Source organism: Pongo abelii, chromosome 1 (assembly GCF_028885655.2).
Source record: "Pongo abelii isolate AG06213 chromosome 1, NHGRI_mPonAbe1-v2.0_pri, whole genome shotgun sequence".
NCBI classification, from domain to species: domain Eukaryota; kingdom Metazoa; phylum Chordata; class Mammalia; order Primates; family Hominidae; genus Pongo; species Pongo abelii.
Genome location: NC_071985.2, coordinates 224,068,350 through 224,094,244, shown reverse-complemented (window position 1 = coordinate 224,094,244; position 25,895 = coordinate 224,068,350). Strand labels below are relative to the sequence as shown.

At 43.9% G+C, this 25,895-nt stretch overlaps 1 protein-coding gene across 4 annotated transcripts in view; it reads left to right on the top strand.

The window, feature by feature from the left end:
* The window catches only part of UBE4B (ubiquitination factor E4B), a 148,326-nt gene that overhangs the window by 104,154 nt on the left and 18,277 nt on the right, over positions 1-25,895 (top strand). For all 4 annotated transcript variants that reach the window (XM_024253272.3, XM_054556655.2, XM_054556663.2 and 1 more), the window contains 7 exons: positions 27-165; positions 7,902-8,001; positions 9,933-10,060; positions 12,168-12,266; positions 14,312-14,547; positions 21,327-21,453; positions 24,113-24,257. In XM_024253272.3, coding sequence (XP_024109040.1) covers positions 27-165; positions 7,902-8,001; positions 9,933-10,060; positions 12,168-12,266; positions 14,312-14,547; positions 21,327-21,453; positions 24,113-24,257 — 974 coding nt within the window. The remainder of the gene's footprint in view (positions 1-26; positions 166-7,901; positions 8,002-9,932; positions 10,061-12,167; positions 12,267-14,311; positions 14,548-21,326; positions 21,454-24,112; positions 24,258-25,895) is intronic.

The window sequence follows — 25,895 nt, the reverse complement described above, 5'->3', positions numbered from 1 at the left end:
TTAGGGAATGATGTTATTTTTCCTAGATGGCGATCAGCCTCCATTTTCTGAGCCGAAATTCCCTACGGAGTGCTTCTTTCTCACGCTGCATGCTCACCACCTCTCTATTCTGCCTAGTTGCCGTCGCTATATCCGCAGACTCCGGGCTATCCGGGAGCTCAATAGGTATGTGCCATGATACCGTGTCCTGGGATTGCCTGAGTTACCACTTTTTCTCAGGGGCAAGCAATTCCATTGTGAACAGTAGTTTTGAATGTTGGGGGAGGTGTGTATGTTATATAGTGTTCTGTCTGCCTCCACCACCACATCCATGTTGCTCAGTTGTCCACACTTCTTTACCTGGTGAAGTGATCCAAACCTTGATTTCTGAGAATTCTGAACCCTGGGCATTTCACTCTGTTTATGGTTACTACAGACTTCCATTAACTTTTCCCACTGGGCATACATTACCAGGAGGCACTTCAAACTTTAAAAGTTTAAAGGATCCCCTGGGTTTCAGACATACCCCTTCTTCTCTGGACTGTGAAAAAGTAACCATGGTTTCCCTTGATAACCAAGATCATTTACTCCTGCCTACCTGTAATTCTCTTTTTGGCTTGTTCTGTGGCATGAGGAGTCCAAAATGGCCAGATAGCAGCCTCAAATTTCCAATTCATTAGCACCATCGTTGTGTTTCTTACTCTAAGCATTTTTTCCTGTGTACTAACACCAGCAAACAGAAGTCACAGGAACACAGAAGCAAATATTTTTGAGCAGGTTATCTGCAATAATAATGATGCCACTTCTGCTTTTTGGTCTAGAACCTGCGTAGTCTGACTATATGAGAAACTGAATCGTATTTATATCTCTGTATCTACCTTGCTTAAATCACTTACTAATTCTTTTTTGTTTTTGTTTTTGAGACAGAGTCTCGCTCTGTTGCCCAGGCTGGAGTGCAGTGGTACAATCTCAGCTCACTGCAACCTCTGCCTTCCAGGTTCAAGCGATTCTCCTGCTTCAGCCTCCCAAGTAGCTGGTATTACAGATGCGCACCACCACGCCCGGCCATTTTTTTTTTTTTTTTTTTTTGATGGAGTCTCGCTCTGTAGTCCAGGCTGGAGTCCAATGGCGTGATCTTGGCTCACTGCAACCTCTGCCGCCTGGGTTCAAGCAATTCTCCTGTCTCAGCCTCCTGAGTAGCTAGGACTACAGGCGCCCGCCACCACGCCCAGCTAATTTTTTGTATTTTTAGTAGAGACGGGGTTTCACCATGTTAGCCAGGATGGTCTTGATCTCCTGACCTTGTGATCCGCCCTCCTCAGCCTCCCAAAGTGCTGGGATTACAGGCGTGAGCCCCCGCACCCGGCCCAATTTTTTGTATTTTTTGTAGAGACGGGGTTTCTCCACGTTGGTCAGGCTGGTCTCAAATTCCTGACCTCAGGTGATCCGACCGCCTCCGCGTCCCAAAGTGCTGAGATTACAGGTATGAGCCCCCGTGCCTGGCCTAAAATCACTTACTAATTCTAATAGTTTCTCTGCAGATTCTTTATGATTTACTTTCTACGCATAATCATGTCTATAAATGATGACAATTTTATTTCTTATACTTTTTTTTTCATGCCTTAGTGCCCAGGCTGTAATTTTTAGTACAATGCTGAATAGAAATAACCTCGAAATTTCCATCTTGTTTCAGTTGGTGGAGGAAAGCTTTCTATATATCCTCAGTTACCAGATTAAGAAAATTTCCTTTTATTTCAATAGTTAATTCCCTTAGCACTAGTTGAATTTTATTAAATACTTTTGCCATATCCATTGAGGAGACTAGACTTTTTTCTCTCTATTGTGTTAATGTGGTTGAATTATATCAGTTTGTTTTCTGTTATTAAACCAGTCTTTCACTCCTGGAGTAAACTTTTATATTAATGTTTTTATATCTAATTGGATATACAATTTGCTAATATTCTGTTTAGGATTTTTGCATCTGTTCAAAAGAAAGCCTGACCTGTAATTTTCATTTCTTGTTAAGTGCATCTCAAATTTTGGTATCAAGGTTATGCTGCCTCATAGAAGAAACTGGGGGCTGGGCACAGTGGCTTACGCCTGTAATCCCAACACTTTGGGAGGTCGAGGCGGACGGATCACCTGAGGTCAGGAGTTGGATGCTAGCCTGGCCAACATAGTGAAAACCGATCTCTACTAAAAATACAAAAATTAGCTGGGCATGGTTGGCGCATGCCTGTAATCCCAGCTACTTGGGAGGCTGTAGCAGGAGGATCGCTTGAACCCAGGAGGCAGAGGTTGTAGTGAACCAAGACCGAGCCACTGCACTCCAGCCTGAGCAAGAGAGTGAGACTCCGTCTCAACAAAAGAAAAAAAAAAAGAAGGAACTGGAGAATATTCTCCTGTTTTTTATGTTCCCTGGAAGAGTTTATTGTATAAGAATTATGTTGTTTCTTCCTTAAATGTCAGAAAAAATTCAGTGATGAAGTTGTCAGGGCTTAAGAGTTTTCTGTGTGGGGATGTTTTTAATTATGGATTTAAGTCAGTTAACATATATAAGACTATTTAGATTTTCATTACATCTTGTGTCAGTTTTTCTAAAGTTTGAAAATGTTTTGGCATGAAGTTGTTCATAATATCCTTTTATCATTTTAATGTCTGTAGGATCCTTATTATTTCTGCTTTTATTTATTTATTTATTTATTTTAGTTTTTGAGAGGAGTTTCACTCTTGTTGCCCAGGCTTGTTGCCCAGGCAGGAGTGCAATGGCGCAATCTTGGCTCACCACAACCTCTGCCTCCTGGGTTCAAGCAATTCTCCTGCCTCAGCCTCCTGAGTAGCTGGGATTACAGGCATGCGCCACCACGCCCAGCTAATTTTGTATTTTTAGTAGAGACAGGGTTTCTCCATGTTGGTCAGGCTGGTCTCGAACTCCTGACCTCAGGTGATTTGCCTGCCTAGGCCTTGCTGGGATTACAGGCGTGAACCACCAAGCCCGGCCCATTTTAATTGGCTTTCTACTGCCTCTTGAGATGGATATTTAGATCATCCTTTCCAACTCTTTCGCTTATGTGTGTATTTAAGACTATTTTGTTTCTCTCTTAGTGTGGCCTTAGCTGCATCCCTCATTTTTGGTATATCATATCTTTATTACTCAGTTCAAAATGTTTTCTAATTTTTGTTTGTTCTTATATAACCTGTGGGTTATTTCAAAATATATTATTTAAATTCTAGGTTCTGAGGGTATTTGTCTATGTATCTTTTGTTAATTGATTTCTAGCTAAATTCCATCATGGTAAGAAAATATATTTTATGTGATTTGTGTCTTTTGAAGTTTATTGAAATTTACTTTATAGCCTTTTAAATTAGTAGACCTGAAAAGACTGCTATCTGTTGTTTTTACAGTGTTCCACATATATTATTTAGGTCAAGTTTGTTAATTTTCTGTTTAAGTTTTCCTTATATCTAATGATTTTATCAGCTTATAATATCAATTACTGAGAGAATCTTATAAAAAATTCAAACTATGATTGTGGATTTATCTGTTTCTTTATCCTCCGATGGATTACCTCCTGGGATACGGTCACTCCCACTGGCTTTAGAGGGTCCATTTCAATGGAACCATCTAGAACCTTTGCTCCCAGCTTGCAGCAGATAGCCTTTATTGTGCTTTCCAGAGACATTTATGTTCACCTCATCTGTGTATTTTTCAATGCTGTGATTTAAGAAGTATCTTCTAGGACATAGTTGGGGTGTGTATATGCATATTGGAAAGAGAATTATCTGAGCTAATCACATAAGGTAAATCCGCCTTAATTTTCCAAGCTCTTTAAGTTTTGAATCATTTCCTCTGAATTAGATCAAAGAATATTTGGCAACTCAGCTTCATTCAGTATAGGTCACTGTCAATTCAAAGTTTCGGTCGACTAGTTGGTTGCACAATATGAACCTCTCCCAACTCAGAATAATACTGAATTCAGGGTCTCTGGTAGGTATAATCATGTCAGTGATTTTAGCCCTACATAGAAGTATATCAGCATTTTCTTCTCTTGCTGATCAAGCATCCTCAGAATCCATTCCCATACATAATCCTACATAACCGTCATGTTTCTGCAGTACATATGTGGTAGGTAGAATAATGGCATCTCAAAGGTGCCCACATCCTGGTCTCGGAACCTGTGAATATGTTATCTAAGTTGATTAAAGGGACTTTGCAACTGTGATATCAGGTTCATGATCTTGAGGTGGGGAGATTATCCTGGATTATGTGGGTAGGTCTAGTGTCATTGCAAAGGTCTTCATAAGAGGGAATCAGGAGGGTCAGAGGGAGAGATGGAATGTGATGGGGAAGCAGAGGTTGGAGTGGTCTGGGGTCATGAGCCAACACGGTAACCTCTGGAAGCTGGAAAAGGCGAGGAAACTTGTTCTCCCCTAGAGCCTCCCGAAGGAACCATCCCTGCTGACCCCTTTTAGACTTCCAGAACTCTAAGACTATAATTGTGTGGTTTGAAGCCACTGAGGTTGTGGTAACTTGTTACAGCAGCAATAGAAAACTAGCATAACACATTAGCAAATCTTGCCATTTTTTTTCTTCAAATATGTGCTTCTCTTGCCTCCAATTTTGTAATAAGGCCATAAGGACAGTCCTTGATCTGACTCTAGCTGTGGTTCTGGAAGCAAAGAGGGATGATGGGATAGAACCTAGGGGAAAATAGCATTACCCTGCAAGGTGACTATCTCCGATGAAGTCATTATAGAAACTGCTTCTGCTAGCAAGCAAGGGTCAGGGAATTTAGAGATTTAGATACTTGGAGTCAACTAGTTCTCCTAAACTCCTCCATTTGAACTCTTTGGGTCCCAGTCTTTGCCTTAACTTTCAGATAAGAGGTCCAGTAAAGTTATTAATTTCTTCTGTACTGTAATTTGTAGAACTGAAGCTGCTCCTTTCCTTTACAGCAGTGTTAGAAACTCCTGATTCATTCACATTTCCTGGAGATAAGAATTTAAAATCTGAAGCCTGTCATTTTTTTTTCTATAAGCTCCGCAACATAATTAGAGGTAGCCACTGCACATCCTCATTCCAGATCACCAGGGATCATTTATATAGCTGTTTCTCTACTCAGAGCCTTGGGCTACCAGTGTTCCATCCTCAAATACTAATTGTATCTTCACCATGCAGCCCAAAGAACTGATCCCAGAGCCCCATTTTCTTCATGAAGGCCTGTTACCTATAAACTCTTGTGATACCAGTAACCATATAGGTCATTATCTTAGTTTCCTATGACTGCAACAACAAATTACCACAACTTTAGTCACTTAAAACAACACATATTACAGTTCTAAAGGTCAGGAGTCCTAAAATTGGCCCAGCGTAGTGGCTCACGCCTGTAATCCCAACACTTTGGGAGGCCGAGGTGGGCAGATCACATGAGGTCAGGAGTTCGAGACCAGCCTGGCCAACATGGTGAAACCTCGTCTCTACTAAAAATACAAAAATTAGCCGGTCATGGTAGTGCATGCATGTAGTCCCAGCTACTCAAGAGGCTGAGGCAGGAGAATCACTTGAACCTGGGAGACGGAGGTTGCAGTGAGCTGAGATTGCGCCATTGCACTCCAGCCTGGGAGACAGAGCGAGACTCTGTCTCAAAAAAAGAAGATGAAGGTTGCATTCCCTCCGGAGGCTCTAGGGGAGAATCTCCTTTGCCTTTTCCATCTTCTAAAAGCTGCCTACGTTCCTCTGCTCATCATCACCCCCCACCCCACCCTGCCTTACTGTATTTTCAAAGCCAGCAACATAGTATCTTTAGATCTCCTTCGCTTGCCTGGTGTATCCCAGCACTTTGGGAGGCTGAGGTAGGTGGATCACTTGAAGTCAGGAGTTTGAGACCCACCTGGCCAACATGGTGAAACCCTTTTCTACCAAAAAATACAAAAATTAGCCAGGCATGGTAACGCACCCCTGTGGTCACCACTACTCAGGAGGCTGAGGTACGAGAATTACTTGAACCCTGGAGGTAGAGGTTGCAATGAGCTGAGATCGTGCCACTGCACTCCAGGGCAACAGAGTGAGAGACCCTGTCTCAAAAAAGCAAAAAACAAGGCCAGGCACATGGCTCATGTCTATAATCCCATCACTTTGGGAGGCCAAGGCAGGCGGATCATTTGAGGTCAGAAGTTCGAGATCAGCCTGGCCAACATGTTGAAACCCCATCTCTACTAAAAATATAAAAGTTAGCCAGGCCTGGTGGCAGGTGTCTATAATCCCAGCTACTTGGGAGGCTGTGGCAGGAGAATCACTTGAACCCAGGAGTCAGAGGTTGCAGTGAGCCAGATGATGCCACTTTACTCCATGCCACTTTACTCCAGCCTGGGCAATAGAGCAGTCTAAAAAAAAAAAAAAGACAACAACAAGATCTCCTTCTCTCTCTGACCTTTGCTTCCATTGTCACATTGTCACATCTCCTTCTCTGTCTCTGAGTCCTTTTTTCTCTTAGAAGGACCTTTGTGATTATATTGGGCCCTCCCAAATCATCCAAGATACTCTTCCCATCTCAAAGCCCATACCCTTAATCACATCTACAACGTCCCTTTCGCCATGGGAGATCACATGTTCACAGGTTCCCTCGAAGGATTTGGATGTGACAACTTTGGAGGAGCCATTCTTTTGTCTACCATACTCATGTTTCAGTTGTAGACAAAAGAATCCAATTCTTCTGGGATAAGCAGAAAGGGGAACTAGTTGGTTTACTGAATCATTGGAATGGCTATAATAGAAGATTCCCAGAGCTATACTTTGAACAAGGAAGCTGCTTCGGAGGTCAGCCTGACAGCACAGCCTCTGCCACAGCTTCAGCCAAAACCCCTCTACCACTGTACTTCCAGAAGGATCATGCAATCACGCAATCACTTCACAGTACTCACCCTGCCTTCAGTGAGGGCTCATCTCGGTGAAAACTAGGTCTTACAGAAATGCTGGCAGGAGGGGAGTCTAGGAAATGTAGCTTTTGGAGCTTTAGCAGCCTCTAGTATTACACACAACGTCATGATAGAAAGCGGTTGAAATAGTGTTGAGTGAGTCGGTCTTCAAAATATGCAGCCTATTAGGTGATGGGGAAGCCTTTACTGCAGAGACAGATGGTGTTTGAGCAGACACCTTAGGGGAGTGAAGGAGCAAAGCCAGAGATAACCTCAGAGAAGAGCATTCCGAGCAGAGGGAACAGTTGTAAAGGACGATGCCGTTAGTAAAATAGCCTTTTGTTTTGGGTAATTGAATAGGCAAAGTAACCTTGAATTTTCATGAGAGACTTCTTTTTTTCCCTCCCAGAAAAATAAGGGAACAATGTACTTTCTTGCAACAAAAAAGATGATTATATTCACCAAATCTATAGTGCCATCCATTCGAAGACACATTATTGTTTTAGGAACCAATAAAAAAGAAAAATATGGCCGGACGCGGTGGCCCATGCCTGTAATCCCAGCACTTTGGGAGGCTGGGGCAGGCGGACCACAAGGTCAGGAGTTTGAGACCAGCCTGCACAACATAGTGAAACCTCGTCTTTACTAAAAATACAAAAAATTAGCTGGGCATGGTGGTGAGCACCTGTAATCCCAGCTACTTGGGAGGTTGAGGCAGGAGAATCGCTTGAACCCAGGAGGCGGAGGTTGCAGTGAGCTGAGATTGTGCTACTGCACTCCAGCCTGGTGACAGAGCAAGACTCTGTCTCAAAAAAAAAAAAAAAGACAGAAAAATGCTGCCAATTAAATTATGACTTGCCACTGGTTGTAAGATATACTCTGATTTTAAAGATGTTAACAATGCGAAAACAAACAACTGCATGTGAGAGTCAGTGAAATGGGCAAGATGAATGGGTAAGATGGATCCGGCTGTTTTCTTTCATTTGACTGTTAGTCTTTGATTTCAGAACTGTAGAAGATTTGAAAAATAATGAAAGCCAATGGAAAGATTCCCCACTGGCAACTAGACACCGCGAAATGCTGAAGCGCTGTAAAACTCAGCTTAAGGTTTGTATAGTTAAGTGGAATAATTATAGACCAGCCTCATAATGATAATTTTCCCAACAGAATATATACCTTGAGTGAGCAGTTTAGTGTCCTTACTTTTTCTTTGTTATTCTTTTCCCTTCCGATAAAATAGTATATTTTAAAACTTGTTGATACCTTAACTTATATCTGTATATAATGATTTCAGTCTCAGGACAGAATATGGATAGATATGCTTCTGCTGTGACTATGAATTCTTAATGGGTTTTATGATTCTCAGTTTAACATCACCTCCCTTGGCCGGGCACAGTGGCTCACGCCTGTAATCCCAGCACTTTGGGAGGCCAAGGCGGGTGGATCACAAGGTCAGGAGATGGAGACCATCCTGGCTAACACAGTGAAACCCCGTCTCTACTAAAAATACAAAAAAAAAATTAGCCGGGCGTGGTGGCGGGCGCCTGTAGTCCCAGCTACTCGGGAGGCTAAGGCAGGAGAATGGCATGAACCCGGGAGGCAGAGCTTGCAGTGAGCTGAGATCGCACCACTGCACTCCAGCCTGGGCAACAGAGCGAGACTCCGTCTCAAACAAACAAACAAAAAAAACCAACAACAAAAATCACCTCCCCTTCCCTGCCTTATGCGGGGCCCTCCTCACCTGCTGTCTCCCACCCCCTCGCCCCAACACTCATCCAGTATATCTAGCCATGCATTTCCATGATATTTGACAAAGAGTATCTGTGGTAGTGGAAAGATCTCTTTCCTTTGCCCCTCATTATTTCTTTTTAATTGAAAATGATTCATCACACAAAACCTAACTATAGATGGGAATATACTTGCTGGTGAGACATAGCTAAAAACATATGCCAGCTGACATTGTACAAATAAAGCATAGATAGCAAATTTATGCATTTTTCTTCTATTCATGTTCCAGTTATAAACCTGAATGTTAGCTGGTCATGTATTCTGTTGAACAGTAGGATAATATGTGGAAAGTTTACCTGACATAGCTTTCTAGTACCAGTTAAGATTTCAGTTTTATTTACTAATAGACTAGGCTTCTTCAAGATGCACAATTAACCAGGGACCCTTATCTGGGGTCTGTGGACCCCCCTAAGCAGTCCACAGATGTGTTTCAAGGGGATCTATAAACTGCTTAAATTGCCAGGCATGGTGGCTCACACTTATAATCCCAGCACTTTGGGAGGCCGAGGCGGGCAGATCATCTGAGGTCAGTAGTTTGAGACCAGCCTGGCCAACATGGTGAAACCCCGTCTCTACTAAAAATACAAAAATTAACTGGATGTGGTGGCACACAAGTGTAATCTCTGCTATTTGGGAGACTGAGGCAGGAGAATTGCTTGAACCTGGCAGGCAGAAGTTGCAGCGAGCCGAGATTGCGCCACTGCACTTCAGCCTGGGCAACAGAGCAAGACTCTGTCTCAAAATAAATAAATAAGAAACCAAAAAACTGCTTAAATGTATACATCAGTGTGCGCATGCATGTGTGTGTAATTCTGTCAACAGGCCTCTAGGTGGGAATTCCATCCTTAGTGGACAGCATTTTGCCCGAGGGCAGCTCGTAAGAGGCGGCGCTGGAATTCAAACACTGATTGTTTGGCTTTTTCCCACTAACCACTCTGACACCCAAAGGGCCTCCCTGTCGCCACCCTCTCCTCATCAGGTTATTTACTTGTGACCGTTGGAACTCAACATTTTGAGCTTTAACTGTGTGCTAGACCTGGTGGTACTCAGTGGTTTGCTTGCCACGCCTTTGTTTTTCTCAGGAAAAAGATCTTGAGACACAACCAGCATCTTATAGCTAGTTAAGAGATGAAGCTCTAGAAGCTCTGGAACCCAAATTTCCCATCTCCTGGCCCCAGTCCCTGCCCAGTCCCCCTGTAGGGACTCAGCTACTGACTGATCTTTGGGTGGGGGCATCCCTGCTTCCACAGAAACTGGTACGGTGCAAGGCCTGTGCTGATGCTGGCCTACTTGACGAGAGCTTCCTGAGAAGATGTCTGAATTTTTATGGCCTTCTCATTCAGCTGCTGCTCCGCATCCTGGACCCCGCATATCCCGAGTGAGTGCGCTTCTTCCTGTTTCCCTCGTCCCTCCTTGGCTGGGCTATGTTGTCTTTATTGTCCTTCAAAGTTGATAACTAAAACCACAACCCTTTCTTTATCAAGAATTCACTTCTCTGCAAGGTGCAGTGGTTCATGCCTGTAATCCCAGCACTTTGGGGGAGGCTGAGGCAGATGGATAACTTGAGGTCAGGAGTTCAAGACCAGCCTGGCCAACATGGCGAAACCGTGTCTCTACTAAAAATACAAAAATTAGCCGGGCTTGGTGGCGGATGCCTGTAGTCACAGCTACTCAGGAGGCTGAGGCATAAGAATCGTTTGAACCTGGGAGGCGGAGGTTGCGGTGAGCTGAGATCGTGCTACTGCACTCCAGCCTGGGCGACAGAGCGAGACTCTGTCCCCACCCAAAAAAAAAAAGAGAATTCACTTCTCAGTTTCCAGATTGCATTTATATAGATTATGTAGTTATATTGATAGGTGTTTTCCCTGTAATTAGTTACAATAATAGGCGAATGTCAACACCTGTTATTTTAATTTTGACGTTTTCTTTAAAATTTGCTATAAAGTCTTTGATTGATAGAAAGAGAAATCGATAAATTGGAAGCCAAAAGTTGGAGATAATATTAGGCCCTCCTAAGCACTGGGTCCAGGAATACCCAGCTGATTCAGAGAGTGAGCTAAGAACATTGTTGATCGCTTTGTCATCAACTGGTCATCTCCTCCAGGCAACCATTTTTGTTTTATTGATTATTATTATTATTTTACTGTTATGAAGTCTCTGGTTCACTGATGTTGATGAGATTGGCCCAAGACCTGTGAAGGCGTGGAAAATATTATTTAAAATATGTGTGTAGGTTGGGCTTGGTGGCTCACGCCTGTAATCCCAGCACTTTGGGAGGCCAAGGTGGGTGGATCACATGGTCAGGAGATCGAGACCATCTTTGCTAACACGGTGAAACCCCATCTCTACTAAAAATACAAAAAATTAGCCGGGCGCTGTGGCGGGTGCCTGCAGTCCCAGCTACTCGGGAGGCTGAGGCAGGAGAATGGCGTGAACCTGGGAGGCGGAGCTTGCAGTGAGCCGAGATCATGTCTCTGCACTCCAGCCTGGGTGACGAGCAAGACTCCATCTCAAAAAAAAAAAAAAAATGTGTGTAGCTCTGTTGTCTCAGACAGTTTGAGTTGCACAAAATGACCAAATATGACCTTTTTATTTCCTTCCCATTTTACTTATTGCGTTAACCTTAACAAGAAATCAAGAAGGGTGGGCGCCGTGGCTCACGTCTGTAATCCCAGTACTTTGGAAGGCTGAGGCAGGTGGATCACTTGAGGTCAGGAGTTCGAGACCATCCTGGCCAACGTGGCGAAACCCCGTCTCTACTAAAAATACAAAAATTAGCCAGGTTTGGTGGCGGGTGCCTGTAATCCCAGCTACTTGGGAGGCTGAGGCACAAGAATTGCTTGAACCCAGGAGGCAGAGGTTGCAGTGAGCTGAGATCGCGCCACTGTACTCCAGCTTGGGTGACAGGGTGAGACTCTGTCTCAAAAAAAAAAAAAAAAAAAGAAATCAAGAAAAGGGCCAGGTGTGGTGGCTCACACCTGTAATCCCAGCACTTTGGGAGGCCAAGACAGGTGGATCACTTGAGGTCAGGAGTTCGAGACCAGCCTGGCCAACATGGTAAAACCCTGTCTCTATTGAAAATACAAAAATTAGCCAGGTATGGTGGCACGTGCCTGTAATCTCAGCTATTCGGGAGGCTGAGACATGATAATCGATTGAACCGGGGAGGTGGAGGTTGCAGTGAGCCAAGATTGCACCAGTGCACTCCAGCCTGGGTGACAGAGTGAGACTCCATCTCAGGGGAGAAAAAAAAGAAATCAAGAAAAGGAAAACATTTCACACATACCCTTACATATGCACTGTCTTCATTATTCCCTGTTCATTTCTGGTTATAGTTTCTTTGCCTGTGTATTTATTACATAGTTGTATTACAGAATGAGTTTTTTCCCCAGATGAAATACTTATCTGATGGTAATGTAATACTCCTTGTAGTTTGATGTACCATAATTTCATTTCATGAATTGTGCTTTTTTTCTCTTTGACAGTATAACACTGCCTTTAAATTCAGATGTCCCCAAGGTATTTGCAGCGTTGCCTGAGTTTTATGTAGAAGATGTTGCAGAATTTTTATTTTTTATTGTACAGTAAGTGCCTTTAATATTTCACATAGTTCTAATATGTTTTTATGCATAATACTATAATATTCTGAGCTATGTTGCAAACCTCCATTTCATGCCTGGAATTTGATGTAACTGTTTTAACTGAATGCTGCCTAGAGACTGGAAAAAATAAATCCAACTGTGGCACCAGTCCAATTCCAATAATATCTCAAAGACAGAGGCAGGATTAACAGTGCAGATAATGTATTCTGTGAAAATTGAGTTGAATTTCTAATAGTTGAATATGTGTTTCTGAGCAACAGGAGGAAACAGTTTATAAATGTCTGAATGAACATCCCAAACCCAGAAATATCCACATCTATATTTTGTACTAAAATTTGTCTCAATTGTAAAATTGGAGAATGCTTACCAAAAAATGGTTTGAATTTCTAACTGGTATTGTAGGGTTTTAATTTTTTTTTCAAATCCTTATTTGGTTTATCAAATTAACATTTTATTTCTAAAACATTACAGGTTAGAAGAATTACAATTTCAATCCCTTGGCACCATGATAGCACCTATGGCTAGCTGAGGGAGTGGTATGTGAAGTCTATTGTGAAAAGTAAAAGTCATGCTGGGCACTGTGGCTCAGGCTTGTAGTCCCAGACATGCGGGAGGATTGCTTGAGCCTAGTTCAAGACCAGTCTGGGCAACGTAGCAAGTCTGCATCTCTTTAAAAAAAAAAATAATAAATAGTATAGGTCCCCAGTCACAGAATACAAATTGTGAAAGTTTTGTAACAAATGAGACAAAAAACAAAATTAGTATAAATGATTTTAAAATAAGGGCCAAAAGTAAATGGAACAAGTTATATTGCTGTCATAAAAGCTGCCTTTAAAAAAAAGCCCAAATTGAGGCAGAGGTTGCAATGAGCAGAGATCATGCCACTACACTCCAACCTGGGCAACATACACAAAAAAACCCAAATCATTGGTGACATGTGATTTTGATTGGTATGAAATTTTAAAAGTGACTCAAAAACATGGTTTATTTGTTGAAAAACCAACCTTGGAATTTAAGCAACTCAAGTCACATTTTAAAATTTGTTCTATGCACAGTGATACAAAAGACACCTATTTGAAAAATTTCATTTATTCTCATTTTCATCAGAAATTAAAAAAAACTATCAAAATGTTTATGTTTTGGTAGTGATGATCTTTTGTGAAGTTTATCTGATTTGATCATAGGTTTCGTTTATAGTTAACATGCTACAGCCGGTAACCGTGTTTGGTTTTAAATCTGTCTTGTTACAGTGTGAATAGTCACTGTAGGCTGGGTGCAATGGCTCACGCCTGTAATCCCAGCACTTTGGGAGGCCAAGGTGGGCGAATCACAAGGTCAAAAGATCGAGACCATCCTGGCCAACATGGTTAAACCCCATCTCTACTAAAAATACAAAAATTAGCTGGGCATGGTGCAGGCACCTGTAGTCTCAGCTACTCAGGAGGCTGAGGCAGGAGAATCGCTTGAACTTTGGAGGCGGAGGTTTCAGTGAGCCGAGATCGTGCCACTGCACTCCAGCCTGGGCGACACAGCGAGGCTCCATCTCAAAAAAAAAAAAAAAAAAAAAAAAAAAAAAAAAAAAGGCCAGGTGCAATGGCTCACGCCTGTAATCCCAGCACTTTGGAAGGCCAAGGTGGGCGGATCACGAAGTCAGGAGATCGAGACCATCTTGGCTAACATGGTGAAACCCCATCTCTACTAAAAATACAAAAAAAATTAGCCGGGCGTGGTGGCGGGTGCCTGTAGTCCCAGCTACTCAGGAGGCTGAGGCAGGAGAATGGCGTGAACCTGGGAGGCGGAGCTTGCAGTGAGCCGAGATCGCGCCACTGCACTCCAGCCTGGGCGACAGAGCGAGACCCCGTATCAAAAAAAAAAAAAGTCACTGTAAACTGAACGACTTCAAGGGCACTCCTAAACCTGTTTATCCTGCCTTCCCCTCCTCACTTACTGACACCAGCCCTCACCCACGGTGAGTTTCTCAGCAGTTTCTCAGCGGTCTCTTTCTTGCTCTTCTTGCCTCTGTTCAGATACTCTCCCCAGGCGCTTTATGAGCCCTGTACTCAGGATATTGTGATGTTCCTTGTTGTGATGTTGTGCAACCAGAACTACATCCGAAACCCATATTTGGTGGCCAAACTGGTAGAAGTCATGTTTATGACCAACCCTGCTGTTCAGCCACGAACCCAGAAGTTTTTTGAAATGATTGAGAACCATCCTCTCTCCACCAAGTTGTTGGTACCTTCCCTGATGAAGTTTTATACAGGTAGGTTGCTGGAACACAGTGTAGCACATGGCAGGCCAACTTAGGTAAGGTCATCTAAAGCTAGTGGATGACATTGCTCTAAGCCTGTTACCTAATATCCTGCTACCTGTGTGTATAACCTACTAACCTGTGGCCTGCAGAGGATGTACTTTTGGTTCTTGCCCTGAGTAGTTAGGAACAGGACAACCATTCCACCTACTGGTCTCTGATGATTCAGCAGGAACCACTAAAAGTCAGATGATTAGCACCGAGACCCAGGGTATCAAGAGCACAAGTTGGTAGTGTTATCTGAATGGAATTATCTGGTTCATTTTACCTTTGAACTTACAGCATTTGTTTTTTAACGCTATTCTGTAACCCACTTTCCAAAGTGTGGGTAAAACAGGGAGCTTGTTAAAAATGCATATTCTTGGTCCTGGTGCGGTGACTCATGCCTGTAATCCCAGCACTTTGGGAGGCCGAGGCGGGTGGATCACAAGGTCAGGAGTTCAAGACCAGCCTGGCCAGTATGGTGAAACCCCATCTCTACTAAAAATACAAAAAAAAATTAGCAGGGCATGATTGCAGGCGCTTATAGTCCCAGGGTGGTTGAGGGAGGAGAATCGCTTGAACCCGGGAGGCGGAGGTTGCAGTGAGCCGAGATCCCACCACTGTATTCCAGCCTGGGCGAGAGAGTGAGACTCCGTCTCAAATAATCATCATCATCATCATCATCATAATACCACTTTTCACCTGTCAAATTTATTTCTGAAGTTGAAAATACCTGGTGCAAACATGGTTGTAGAGAAGTAAGCTAACCTGCAAAAAACCTGCTTAATCTACCCTATAGCCAGTGTGCAGATTTTGTGCTATGAAACTCTCATGAGAATGTAAATTTAAAGCCTTTCTGAAAGGCAGTTTAGCAGCCCACACCAAGAGCCTTAAAAATGCTTTTATCGGGGCCAGGTGCAGTAGCTCACACCTGTCATCCCAACACTTTGGGAGGCCGAGGCGGGTGGATCACCTGAGATCAGGAATTTGTGACCAGCCTGGCCAACATGGAGAAACCCCCTCTCTACTAAAAATACAAAAATTAGCTGGGCGTGGTGGGTGGCGCCTATCATCCCAGCTACTCAGGAGGCTGAGGCATGAGAATCGCTTGAACCTAGGAGGCAGAGGTTGCACTGAGCTGAGATCACGCCAGTGCGCTCCAGCCTAGGAGAAAGGGCAAGACTCCATCTCAAAAAAAAAAAAAAAAAGCACTGGGGTAACATATAGTAGGTGCAGGAAGTAGCCATCTTCTATCCCTCAGTCTGGGGACCCAAAGGAAGAGCCTGGGGATCTCAGAACCCAGCAGCCCTGATGAGGGCTTGGACAGAGCTAGGACCCAGTCCTCTGTGGAAGGCCCTTAGCCAGTTGGTGCTGGTATCTCTCTCGGGGGTTGTGCATGGTTGCTAGCTCTGGGGGTACGAGACAAAGCTGAAAATTGGAACCAACTGCTACTGCTAACAGTAAGTACAAGGTCCTAAGTCCCTTGTTTCTCCTTCAGTTTTCCAGTTCTCCTGCAGCACCCCCTATTGGCAACCCTAGAGAGGGCAGGCTGCCAAAGGAAAGATTCTGCAGTGCCAGCCCGAGAATCACAAAGCCAACTACAAAGAGTGCATGTGGGCTGGGCACGGTGGCTCCAGCGAATAATCCTAGCACTTCAGGAGGCCAAGGTGGGAGGATTGCTTGAGCCTAGGAGTTGGAGACCAGCCTGGGCAACATGGCGAGACCCCATCTCTATGAAAAATTTAAAAATTAGATGCCTGTTGTCCCAGCTACTAAGGAGGCAGAGGTGGGAGGAAGGCTTGAGCCCAGGAGTTCAAGGCTGCAGTGAGCTATGATCTTGCTGCTGCACTCCAGCTTGTGAAACAGAGCAAGACCCTGTTTCTAAAAAAAAAAAAAAAAAAAAATTAAAAAGACTGGGTTTTGGCCAGGCACAGTAGCTCACACTTGTAATCCCAGCACTTTGGGAGGCCAAGGCGGGTGGATCACCTGAGGTCAGGAGTTCGAGACCAGCCTGACCAAAATGGTGAATCCTAGTCTCTACTAAAAATAAAAAGTTAGGCTGGGCGCGGTGGCTCACGCCTGTAATCCCAGCATTTTGGGAGACTGAGGTGGGTGGATCACAAAGTCAAGAGATCGAGATGAGCCTCGCCAACATGGTGAAACCCCGTCTCTACTAAAAATACAAAAATTAGGCCTGGCACGGTGGCGCATGCTGTAATCCCAGCACTTTGGGAGTCCGAGGTGGGCGAATCACCTGAGATCGGAAGTTCAAAACCAGCCTGACCAACATGGTGAAACCTTGTCTCTACTAAAAATACAAAATTAGCCTGGCATGGTGGCACATGCCTGTAATCCCAGCTACTCAGGAGGCTGAGGCAGGAGAATCACTTGAACCCGCGAGGCAGAGGTTATGGTGAGCCGAGATCGCACCATTGTAATCCAGCCTGGGTAACGAGCAAAACTCCGTCTCAAAAACAAAAATTAGCTGGATGTGGTGGCGTGTGCCTGTAGTCCCAGCTACTCGGGAGGCTGAGGCAGGAGAATCTCTTGAACCCGGGAGGCAGAGGTTGCAGTGAGCCGAGATCGCGCCACTGCACTTCAGCCTGGTGACAGAGCAAGACTTCATCTCAAAAACAAAACAAAACAAAACAAAATTAGCCGGGTGACACATGCGTGTAATCCCAGCAACTTGAGAAGCTGAGGCAGGAGAATCGCTTGAACCCGGGAGGTGGAGGTTGCAGTTAGCCAAGATCTAAAAAAAATTTTTAAAAAAGAGTAGATTTGGAGCTATGAGACAACAGCTGAATAGCTATACTCTGACCTAAGAATTTAATTTCTAGAAATGTATTCAATGGAAATAATTATGAATGTTTGTAAGTGATGTTCTCCACAGCATTATTTATAAAGCAGTGCAGTGAAAATAATAAAAACAACTGGCCGGGCTTAGTGACTCACGCCTGTAATTCCAGCACTTTGGGAGGCTGAGGCGGGAGGATCACCTGAGGTCAGGAGTTGGAGGCTTAGTCTGGCCAAAATGGTGAAACCTCATCTCTACTAAAAATACAAAAAAATTTAGCTGGGCGTAGTGGTGCACACCTGTAGTCCCAGCTTCTCTGGAGTCTAAGGCAGATGAATCACTTGAATCAGGGAGGCAGTTGTTGCAGTGAGCCAAGATCGTGCCATTGCACTCCAGCCTTGGCTACAAGAGCAAATCTCCGTCTCAAAAAAAAAAAGGAATGTAGGGAAGGACGTATACCAAAATATTAACAGTGCATTGGTTATTTTTGAATGGTAGCATTATAAATAGTTTTTATTTTTATTTTATTATCTGAACTTCTTAATTTTTCTACAGTAAACATGTATTGTTAGTAGTAAAGACAAAACAATTTTAGTTAAGTTTATTTTGTAGTCAGTATTCTGGGCCTGTCATTGTGGCTTCAGGAGAGAGAGAGAGAGAGAGAGAGAGAGAGAGAGAGTGTGTGTGTGTGTGTGTGTGTGTGTGTGTGTGTGTGTGTACACAACAGAATTGGGCCTGTTGCCTATAAGACAAGTGCTGGGCCTAGTGGAGGCCTGCTGGGAATGTTCCAGAAGGAATTTGGGTGGGGGTTGTTCTCTCTTTCCTCTTTGCCATGTGTGCCCTCTGGCCTGGACCACCTCTTTAGTCATAGATGGGTGACATCTGTACTAATAATAGCCACCACTCATTGAATGCTTACTAATCCTTTCACTTAATCCCCACAGCAGTCCTAAAGATAGTACTATAAATACATCCACTTTACAAATGAGGAAACTGAAGCTTAAAAGGGTCAAGAAGCTTGCTGAAGGTCAGTGGCTAGCAAGTGGCAGCAACCTCGCAGATGCCCTTTAGCACAGGTCCCCCTGGCTACTGTGCTGGTCTTCCTATAGCTACTAAGGGACTGGTGTGAGGGTACCCCTGAGGGAGGCATCACAGACATAGTCCCCAGTGCTCATCACCTCCATGTGAAGACCTGGCTAATTAGGTCCTGGTCCCTGAGCAGATGGGACTCTCAGATATAAATTAAGAGTTGCCACACACAAGATCAGTATGTGGAACAAGCTCCTCCTAACACCACAGACATAGTATTCTAGCTTAGAAAATGCTCAAGTTAGGCTGGGCGCGGTGGCTCACGCCTGTAATCCTAGCACTTTGGGAGTCCGAGACAGGTGAATCACTTGAGGCCAGGAGTTCGAGACCAGCCTGGCCAACATGGCGAAACCCCATCTCTACTAAAAATACAAAAGATTATCCGGGTGTGGTGGGGGGAGCTGTAATGCCAGCTACTTGGGAGTCTGAGGCTGGGGAATTGCTTGAACCGGGACCTGGGAAGTGGAGGCCGCAGTGAGCCAAGATCTTGCCACTGTACTCTAGCCTGGGGAGACTCTATCTCAAAAAAAAAAAAAAAAAAAAAGAAGGCAGCAAGAATACCTGGGGGGAGGAGGGAGAGGTTCAACACAAGTCTAGTCCACCTACGGCCTTCTAGAACAAGGACCTGGGAATTAGAACTTGGGCTGGTATGACTTTGAGGGAACAGTAGAAGTGAATAAGAAGAAAAAAAAACTATTGGGAGAAATGTATATTGTTTTGTTTCATTTTCTTTTTTTTTTTTTTTTTTTTTTTGAGATAGGGTCTTGCTCTGTCACCCATGCTAGAGTGCAGTGGTACAGTTAGCACCATGCACTCTTGACCTCCCGGGCTCAAGTGATCCTCCTATCTCAGCCTCCCCTGTAGCTGGGAATGCAGGCATGTGCCACCACACCCAGCTAATTTTTGTGGTTTTTGTAGAGACGGGGTTTCATGATGTTCACCAGGCTGGTCTCAAACTCCTGAGCTCAAGTGATCTGCCCACCTGGGCCTCCCAAAGTGCTGGAAATACAGATGTGGGGCCCTGCTGAGATACATATTGCTACATAATAAATTAACATTTACTTAGTCTCTACTATATTCAGAATTGGGTGCAGATATTAGGGGCATTTTAGATGATATGAGGCATTGGGTTGGTCCTCCAGTATCTTCCTCTTGCAGGCTGTCCTTTATGTCAGCACTCCACACTTTAGCTCACGCTTTTATACAATTAATAAATGACATTTAGTTTATTTTAAGGAAAGGTTGACTTAATGAATATACATAAGTACTTTCAGATCTTAGTATGATAGGTGTTAATTATCTTATTTTATTTTTAAATAGCTGTTTCCTTTTTTGGTCACACACAAAAAAATGTGTTCTTTGGAAAATATAGAAAATATCGAAGACAAAGTATAGTGGCTCACACCTGTAATCTCAGTACTTGGGAAGGACGACGTAGGAGGATCACTTGAGGCAGGAATTTGAAACCAGCCTAGGCAACATAGTGAGACCCCATCTGTAAAAAAATTAAAAGTGAAAAAAAATTTTTTTGAGACAGAGTCTTGCTCTGTCGCCCAGGCTGGAGTGCAGTGGCATGATCTTAGCCCACTGCAACCTCTGTATCTGGATTCAAGCAATTTTCCTGCCTCAGCCTCCCGAGTAGCTGGAATTATGGGCACACACCACCATGCCCTGCTAGTTTTTGTATTTTTATTAATAGTAGAGGCAAGGTTTTGCTCTGTTGGCCAGGCTGGTCTCAAACTCCTGGCCTCAAGTGATCTGCCTGCCTCGGCCTCCCAAAGTGCTGGGATTATAGGCAAGAGCCACCACGCTCGGCCATAAAAAATAAGCCAGGCGTGGTGGATGCACCTCCAGTCCCAGCTGCTTGGGATGCTGAGGTGGGAGGATCACTTGAGCCCGAGAGGTTGAGGCTGCAATGAGCCATTATCACACCACTGCACTTCACCCTGGGTGACAGGGCAAGACCCTGTCTCAAAAAATAATAATAATAAAATAGTCGGGCACGGTGGCTCACACCTGTAATCCCAGCACTTTGGGAGGTCAAGGTGGGTGGATCATGAGGCCGAGAGATCGAGACGATCCTGGCCAATATGGTGAAACCACATCTTTACTAAAAATACAAAAATTAGCTGGGCGTGGTGGTGCATGTCTATAGTCCCAGCTACTAGGGAGGCTGAGGCAGGAGAACTGCTTGAACCCGGAGGCAGAGGTTGCAGTGAGCTGAGATCGTGCCACTGCACTCCAGCCTGGCGACAGAGCAGGACTCTGTCTCAAAAAAAAAAAAAATAATAATAATAATAATAATAAAATTTGTCATAAATTCTGAAATTTCTCATGCCTAAGCTTTTGCCATTTGGACAAACAAGTTTGATTTTTATCCCTCTTTAATAGATTTAGGGATGATAGACACATTGGTGTATTTTCAACACCAAAAATGGTCAATAGATAGACACATTTAGTAAATACCTGCCCCTCAATAAAATTAAACCTAACTTTTTATCCGCTGAAGTATGTCCATTTGAGGTGCCATAGAATTTCTGTAAATTAATAACTTAAAATTAGGTGGGGGAGTATGATAATTCAGCTTTTGGTCATTGGTAAGTTGATGTCGTCCTAATGATGGGAGTTTTCCTAGCCCCGTTCCTTTAGGTGTTGTGTCATTGTCAAATCTTCATTGTGAAACTTTTGTCTTTAAAAGCAGCTTATAATTTCTGTCGTGCCTTACATGCAAGAGAAGTGCAAAATTTCACCAGCTCTCTGATTTTGCAGATTTACGTTCACTCAGTATCATTGTTGGGGCAATAACTGGATTTGGAAAGCAAGAAAGTACATATCCCTCAGTCCCTTTGTCTTTCTTCTTTAGATGTTGAGCATACTGGAGCCACCAGCGAGTTTTATGACAAGTTCACAATTCGCTATCACATTAGCACCATTTTTAAAAGCCTTTGGCAAAACATAGCTCACCATGGCACGTTTATGGAGGAGTTCAAGTGAGTATGGGGCCCCTTGTGTCACAACTTGCTTTCTTGCAAATCGCAGGTAGGATTGCAGCTTAAAAGCATACACAGCTGGGTTCTTGTTGACTGTTTGCTTGGTCTCAGACTCCTTTGAGTTTACCACAAGATGCCATAAATGTGGGCAGGATTTTTTAAATGGCTTTACTTGCAGGATATTGCTGAATTTTAGATTTGTCAAGATACTTTGGGGGTGGTACACAAGCAAAGATTGTATAGGGCAGGGTGTGGTGGCTCACGCCGGTAATCCCAGCACTTTGGTAGGCGGAGGCGGGCGGATCACTTGAGGTCAGGAGTTCAAAACCAGCCTGGCCGACATGGTGAAACCCCATCTCTATTAAAAATACAAAACATTAGCTGGGTGTGGTGGCGCACGTCTATTATCCCAGCTACTTGGGAAGCTGAGGCAGGAGAATCACTTGAACCTGGGAGGCGGAGTTTGCAGTGAGCCGAGATTGTGCCAGTGCTCTCCAGCCTGGGCGACAGAGCGAGACCCTGTCTCAAAAAAAAAAAAAAAAAAAAAGGAAAAGAAAAGATCCTATAAATATGCTGAGATGATGGATTAAGTGTTTTTTTGGTGTTTTCTATGATGACGGTGTTAAATGAAGTTGTCAGAATGAGTGAAATGAAATCTTAGTTCTTGAATGTTGGAAGGACTTTAGATTTTGCAACAGTTAGGTCAGAGTTGTCATTTAAAGTATCATTCTTTGTGGTAAGGCCCTAAACCTTAATTAAAGACTTTTCGTATACCTATCTGAAATCTGAGTGACTGCTTAAACCTGGACATTAGTAATCCCATCTAAATTATCTGTCAGTGCCTAAAAACAAAAGGGAGATGAAGATGCTAAACTCTTGAATTATTCTTCAAAAATTTTATCCCATCTAAGGGCCGGGTGTGGTGGCTCACACCTGTAATCCCAGCACTTTGGGAGGCCGAGGTGGGTGGATCACGAGGTCAGGAGATCGAGACCATCCTGGCTAACATGGTGAAACCCCTTCCCTACTAAAAATACCAAAAAATTAGCCGGGTGTGGTGGCGGGCGCCTGTAGTCCCAGCTACTCAGGAGGCTGAGGCAGGAGAATGGCGTGAACCTGGGAGGCGGAGCTTGCAGTGAGCCAAGATCCTGCCACTGCACTCCAGCCTGGGCGACAGAGTGAGACTCTGTCTCAAATAAATAAATAAATAAATAAAAATTTTATCCCATCTACTTGGATCTTTTGCAACCCATGTTAGATCTTTGATCAAATCTAGCTATACTTGTTAACCGAATTACTAGTCAATAATATACATATTACCAGTGGAATAACTATTTGCCAGATAGATTTCTGTGGAGCGAACTTTTTAACTTTTTGTTTCCATAAACTGCTCTTATGGTCAGAATTGTGTTCCAGCTAAAGCCTGGCACAAGCTTAGGACACGAGGCAGGCCCATGGCTTGGTCTGAATGGTGCTGATTGGAGCGCTTGTCCTCAACTTGCCATGTTCCTGAGATCGAGCCCTCCTGCACTTGTTCACAGGAACTTCTCTTCTCCAGGCATGGGCTTACCACCCCGTAATTGCACAGTTGTAGACCCTGAAGTGTAGCTTCTTTTTTCTCTACGAATCTGGCATCTCCAGAGTCTAACAGAGGTAGGCCAAGCTATTTCAGTTCACCAACAAGTTCTCATTATAACACGATCTGCAGAACAGTTCTTAGATTGGCAGCTTCCAGTTTTAAAGTAAGTTAATATCCCACTTTATCAATATTACAGGTTCCAATTTTTCTTCAATGCATCAGTCTTTGTGATAAGGAATAACTATATCAGTTGTTTTCTTATCTGTTATATGTGGTTAATTATTTGCATTTTCTTGGTATATTGGTGAGTATATGCGTATTTCCTGTTCTAGTCTGGAAGAAGTGTTTTTTCTCCTTAAAAACATTGAGGGAGTGAGCTAGGGGTGTGCTGGTAAGCCTGCTCTGGGAAGCGGGGTGGGGGAGTCAGCATTTGCTAGTTTTCCCGTGGTGTGACTGTTTCCTCTGTTGCCCAATTTAAGGTGCCAGGGAAATCTGGTTATAAAATTCTGGAATATTTAGCACTTGACTGTCATCAACCATGCAAGGTGGCTCCAGATACCACTGGAATGAGCTTATCATAAACAATTTAAAAGAATAACAAAATCCAGGCCAGGTGCGGTGGCTCATCTCTGTAATCCCAACATTTTGGGAGACTGAGGTGGAAGGAACGCTTGAGCCCAGGAGTTTGAGACCAGCCCTGGCAACATAACAAGTCCCTGTCTCTACAAAAAATACAAAAGCTGGGCATGGTGGCGTGTGCCTGTTGTTCCAGCTACTTAAGAGGCTGAGGCAGATTGCTTGAGCCCTGGAGGTCGAGGATGCAGTGAGCTGTGATTGTGCCACTGCATTGCAGGCTGGGTGACAGAGTGAGACGCTGTCTCAAAAGGAAACAAGATTAACAAAATCTAAAGAGAAGATTGGTAGTCCTTGAATTCCACGGTGCCTGACTTGTGCCAGGGTAGCCAGGCTTTTAGGGTGAGATAGTTGCAGTCTGGGTGGAGGCGCCTGTTCCCTGGGATTTGCTGTGGCATTTTGCTTCAGGGAGATGTATGACCATGTATAATATAATTGCCTTTCCAGCTCCGGGAAGCAGTTTGTTCGCTATATAAACATGTTGATAAACGACACGACGTTTTTGCTCGATGAAAGTCTGGAGTCTCTGAAGCGAATCCATGAAGTGCAGGAAGAGATGAAGAACAAAGAACAGTGGGACCAGTTGCCCCGGGTGAGGACGTGGTCCAGAAGCCTGGACAGCTTTGCAGGCCATCTGCCTCCGCACACGGGCGGAGCTGCTTTGGGGCTGCATTTGTGGGTCTGATGATATGCGATCTGACATGCTGGGATATTCCTTCCATGAAATCATATTGCAGGGTTGGAATAGGAAAATTCTTAAATACCTTATCTGAAGCTAAGAAATGGGTTGAGAAGTCTTTGAAAATGTACACTGAAAACTTTCTCTGCCTTTTTAATTTTAAAGGGCTTTTTTGGAGAGGAGCTTTTATTGTCTGAATAATATTAAGATACATGAATATAATTAGGAAAGAAATCTCTAGAATTATGTCTGCTGGACAAGAATTTGATTTGTTCCTATGGGCTTCTCTAGGCAACTGTGTGAATCACTCAGGATCCTGGCGGGGTGTTTTTTTCCTTTCAGTTGATCTTGGGTTTTATATTCAGTTATTAATAGAAAAGAGGCCTGGCTTGCCAGGTTCCGTGGAAAGCGCGTGCTGTGCCAGTGCCAGTGCTCTTTCCCGACGTGCGTAGCAGCCACTGAGATCCTTCCTTGGTCGCTTATGAGGCCCTTGACAGTTGCTGGTGACTTCTTTGATTGGCTTAGGTTTATTGATTCTGTTCTTGGAATTGTCAGGCTCAGAATCAGAACTGATTTCCATAAGGGGTTCTTATGTCAAAGTGGGGACTGCTTTTTCTTCACTTTTTCTTTTCTTTTCTTTTCTTTTTTTGAGACAGAGTTTCACTCTTGTTGCCCACGCAGGAGTACAGTGGTGCGATCTTGGTTCACTGCAATCCCCGCTTCTCCAGTTGAAGCAGTTTTCGTGCTTCAGCCTTCCGAATAGCTGGGATTACAGGCGCCTGCCACCACACCTGGCTAATTTTTATATTTTGTTTGTTTGTTTGTTTTTGAGACAGAGTCTTGCTCTTTCATCCATGCTGGAGTGCAGTGGCGTGATCTCAGCTCACTGCAATCTGCCTCCTGGGTACAAGTGATTCTCCTGCCTCAGCCTCCCAAGTAGTTGGGACTACAGGCACCTGTCACTACACCTGGCTTATTTTTTGTATTTTTAGTAGAGACGGGGTTTCACCGTGTTAGCCAGGATGGTCTCGATCTCCTGACCTCGTGATCTGCCTTCCTCGGCCTCCCAAAGTGCTGGGATTACAGGCGTGAGCCATTGCGCCCGGCCAATTTTTGTATTTTTAGTAAAGACAGGGTTTCACCATGTTGGCCAGGCCCGTCTTGAACTCCTGACCTCAGGTGATCCATCCACCTCAGCCTCCCAAAGTGCTGGGACTACAGGCGTGAGTCACCATGCCCAGCCTTTTTTTTTTTTTTTTTTCCTTTTTTCAACTTTTATTTTTCTAATTTCAACTTTTATTTTAGATTCAGGGGATGGGGTACATGTGCAGGTTTGTTACATGGGTATATCGTGATGCTGAGGTTTTATGATTCAACCTGTCACCCAGGGAGTGAGCATAATACCTAATAGGTAGTTTTTCAACCCTCACTCCTCCCTCACTCCCCTCCCTTGTAGTCCCCAGTGTCTGTTGTTCTCATCTCCGTCCGTGTGTACCAATGTTTAGCTCCCATTTATAACTGCTTTTCTTCTTATGTATTAAAGTTCTACCC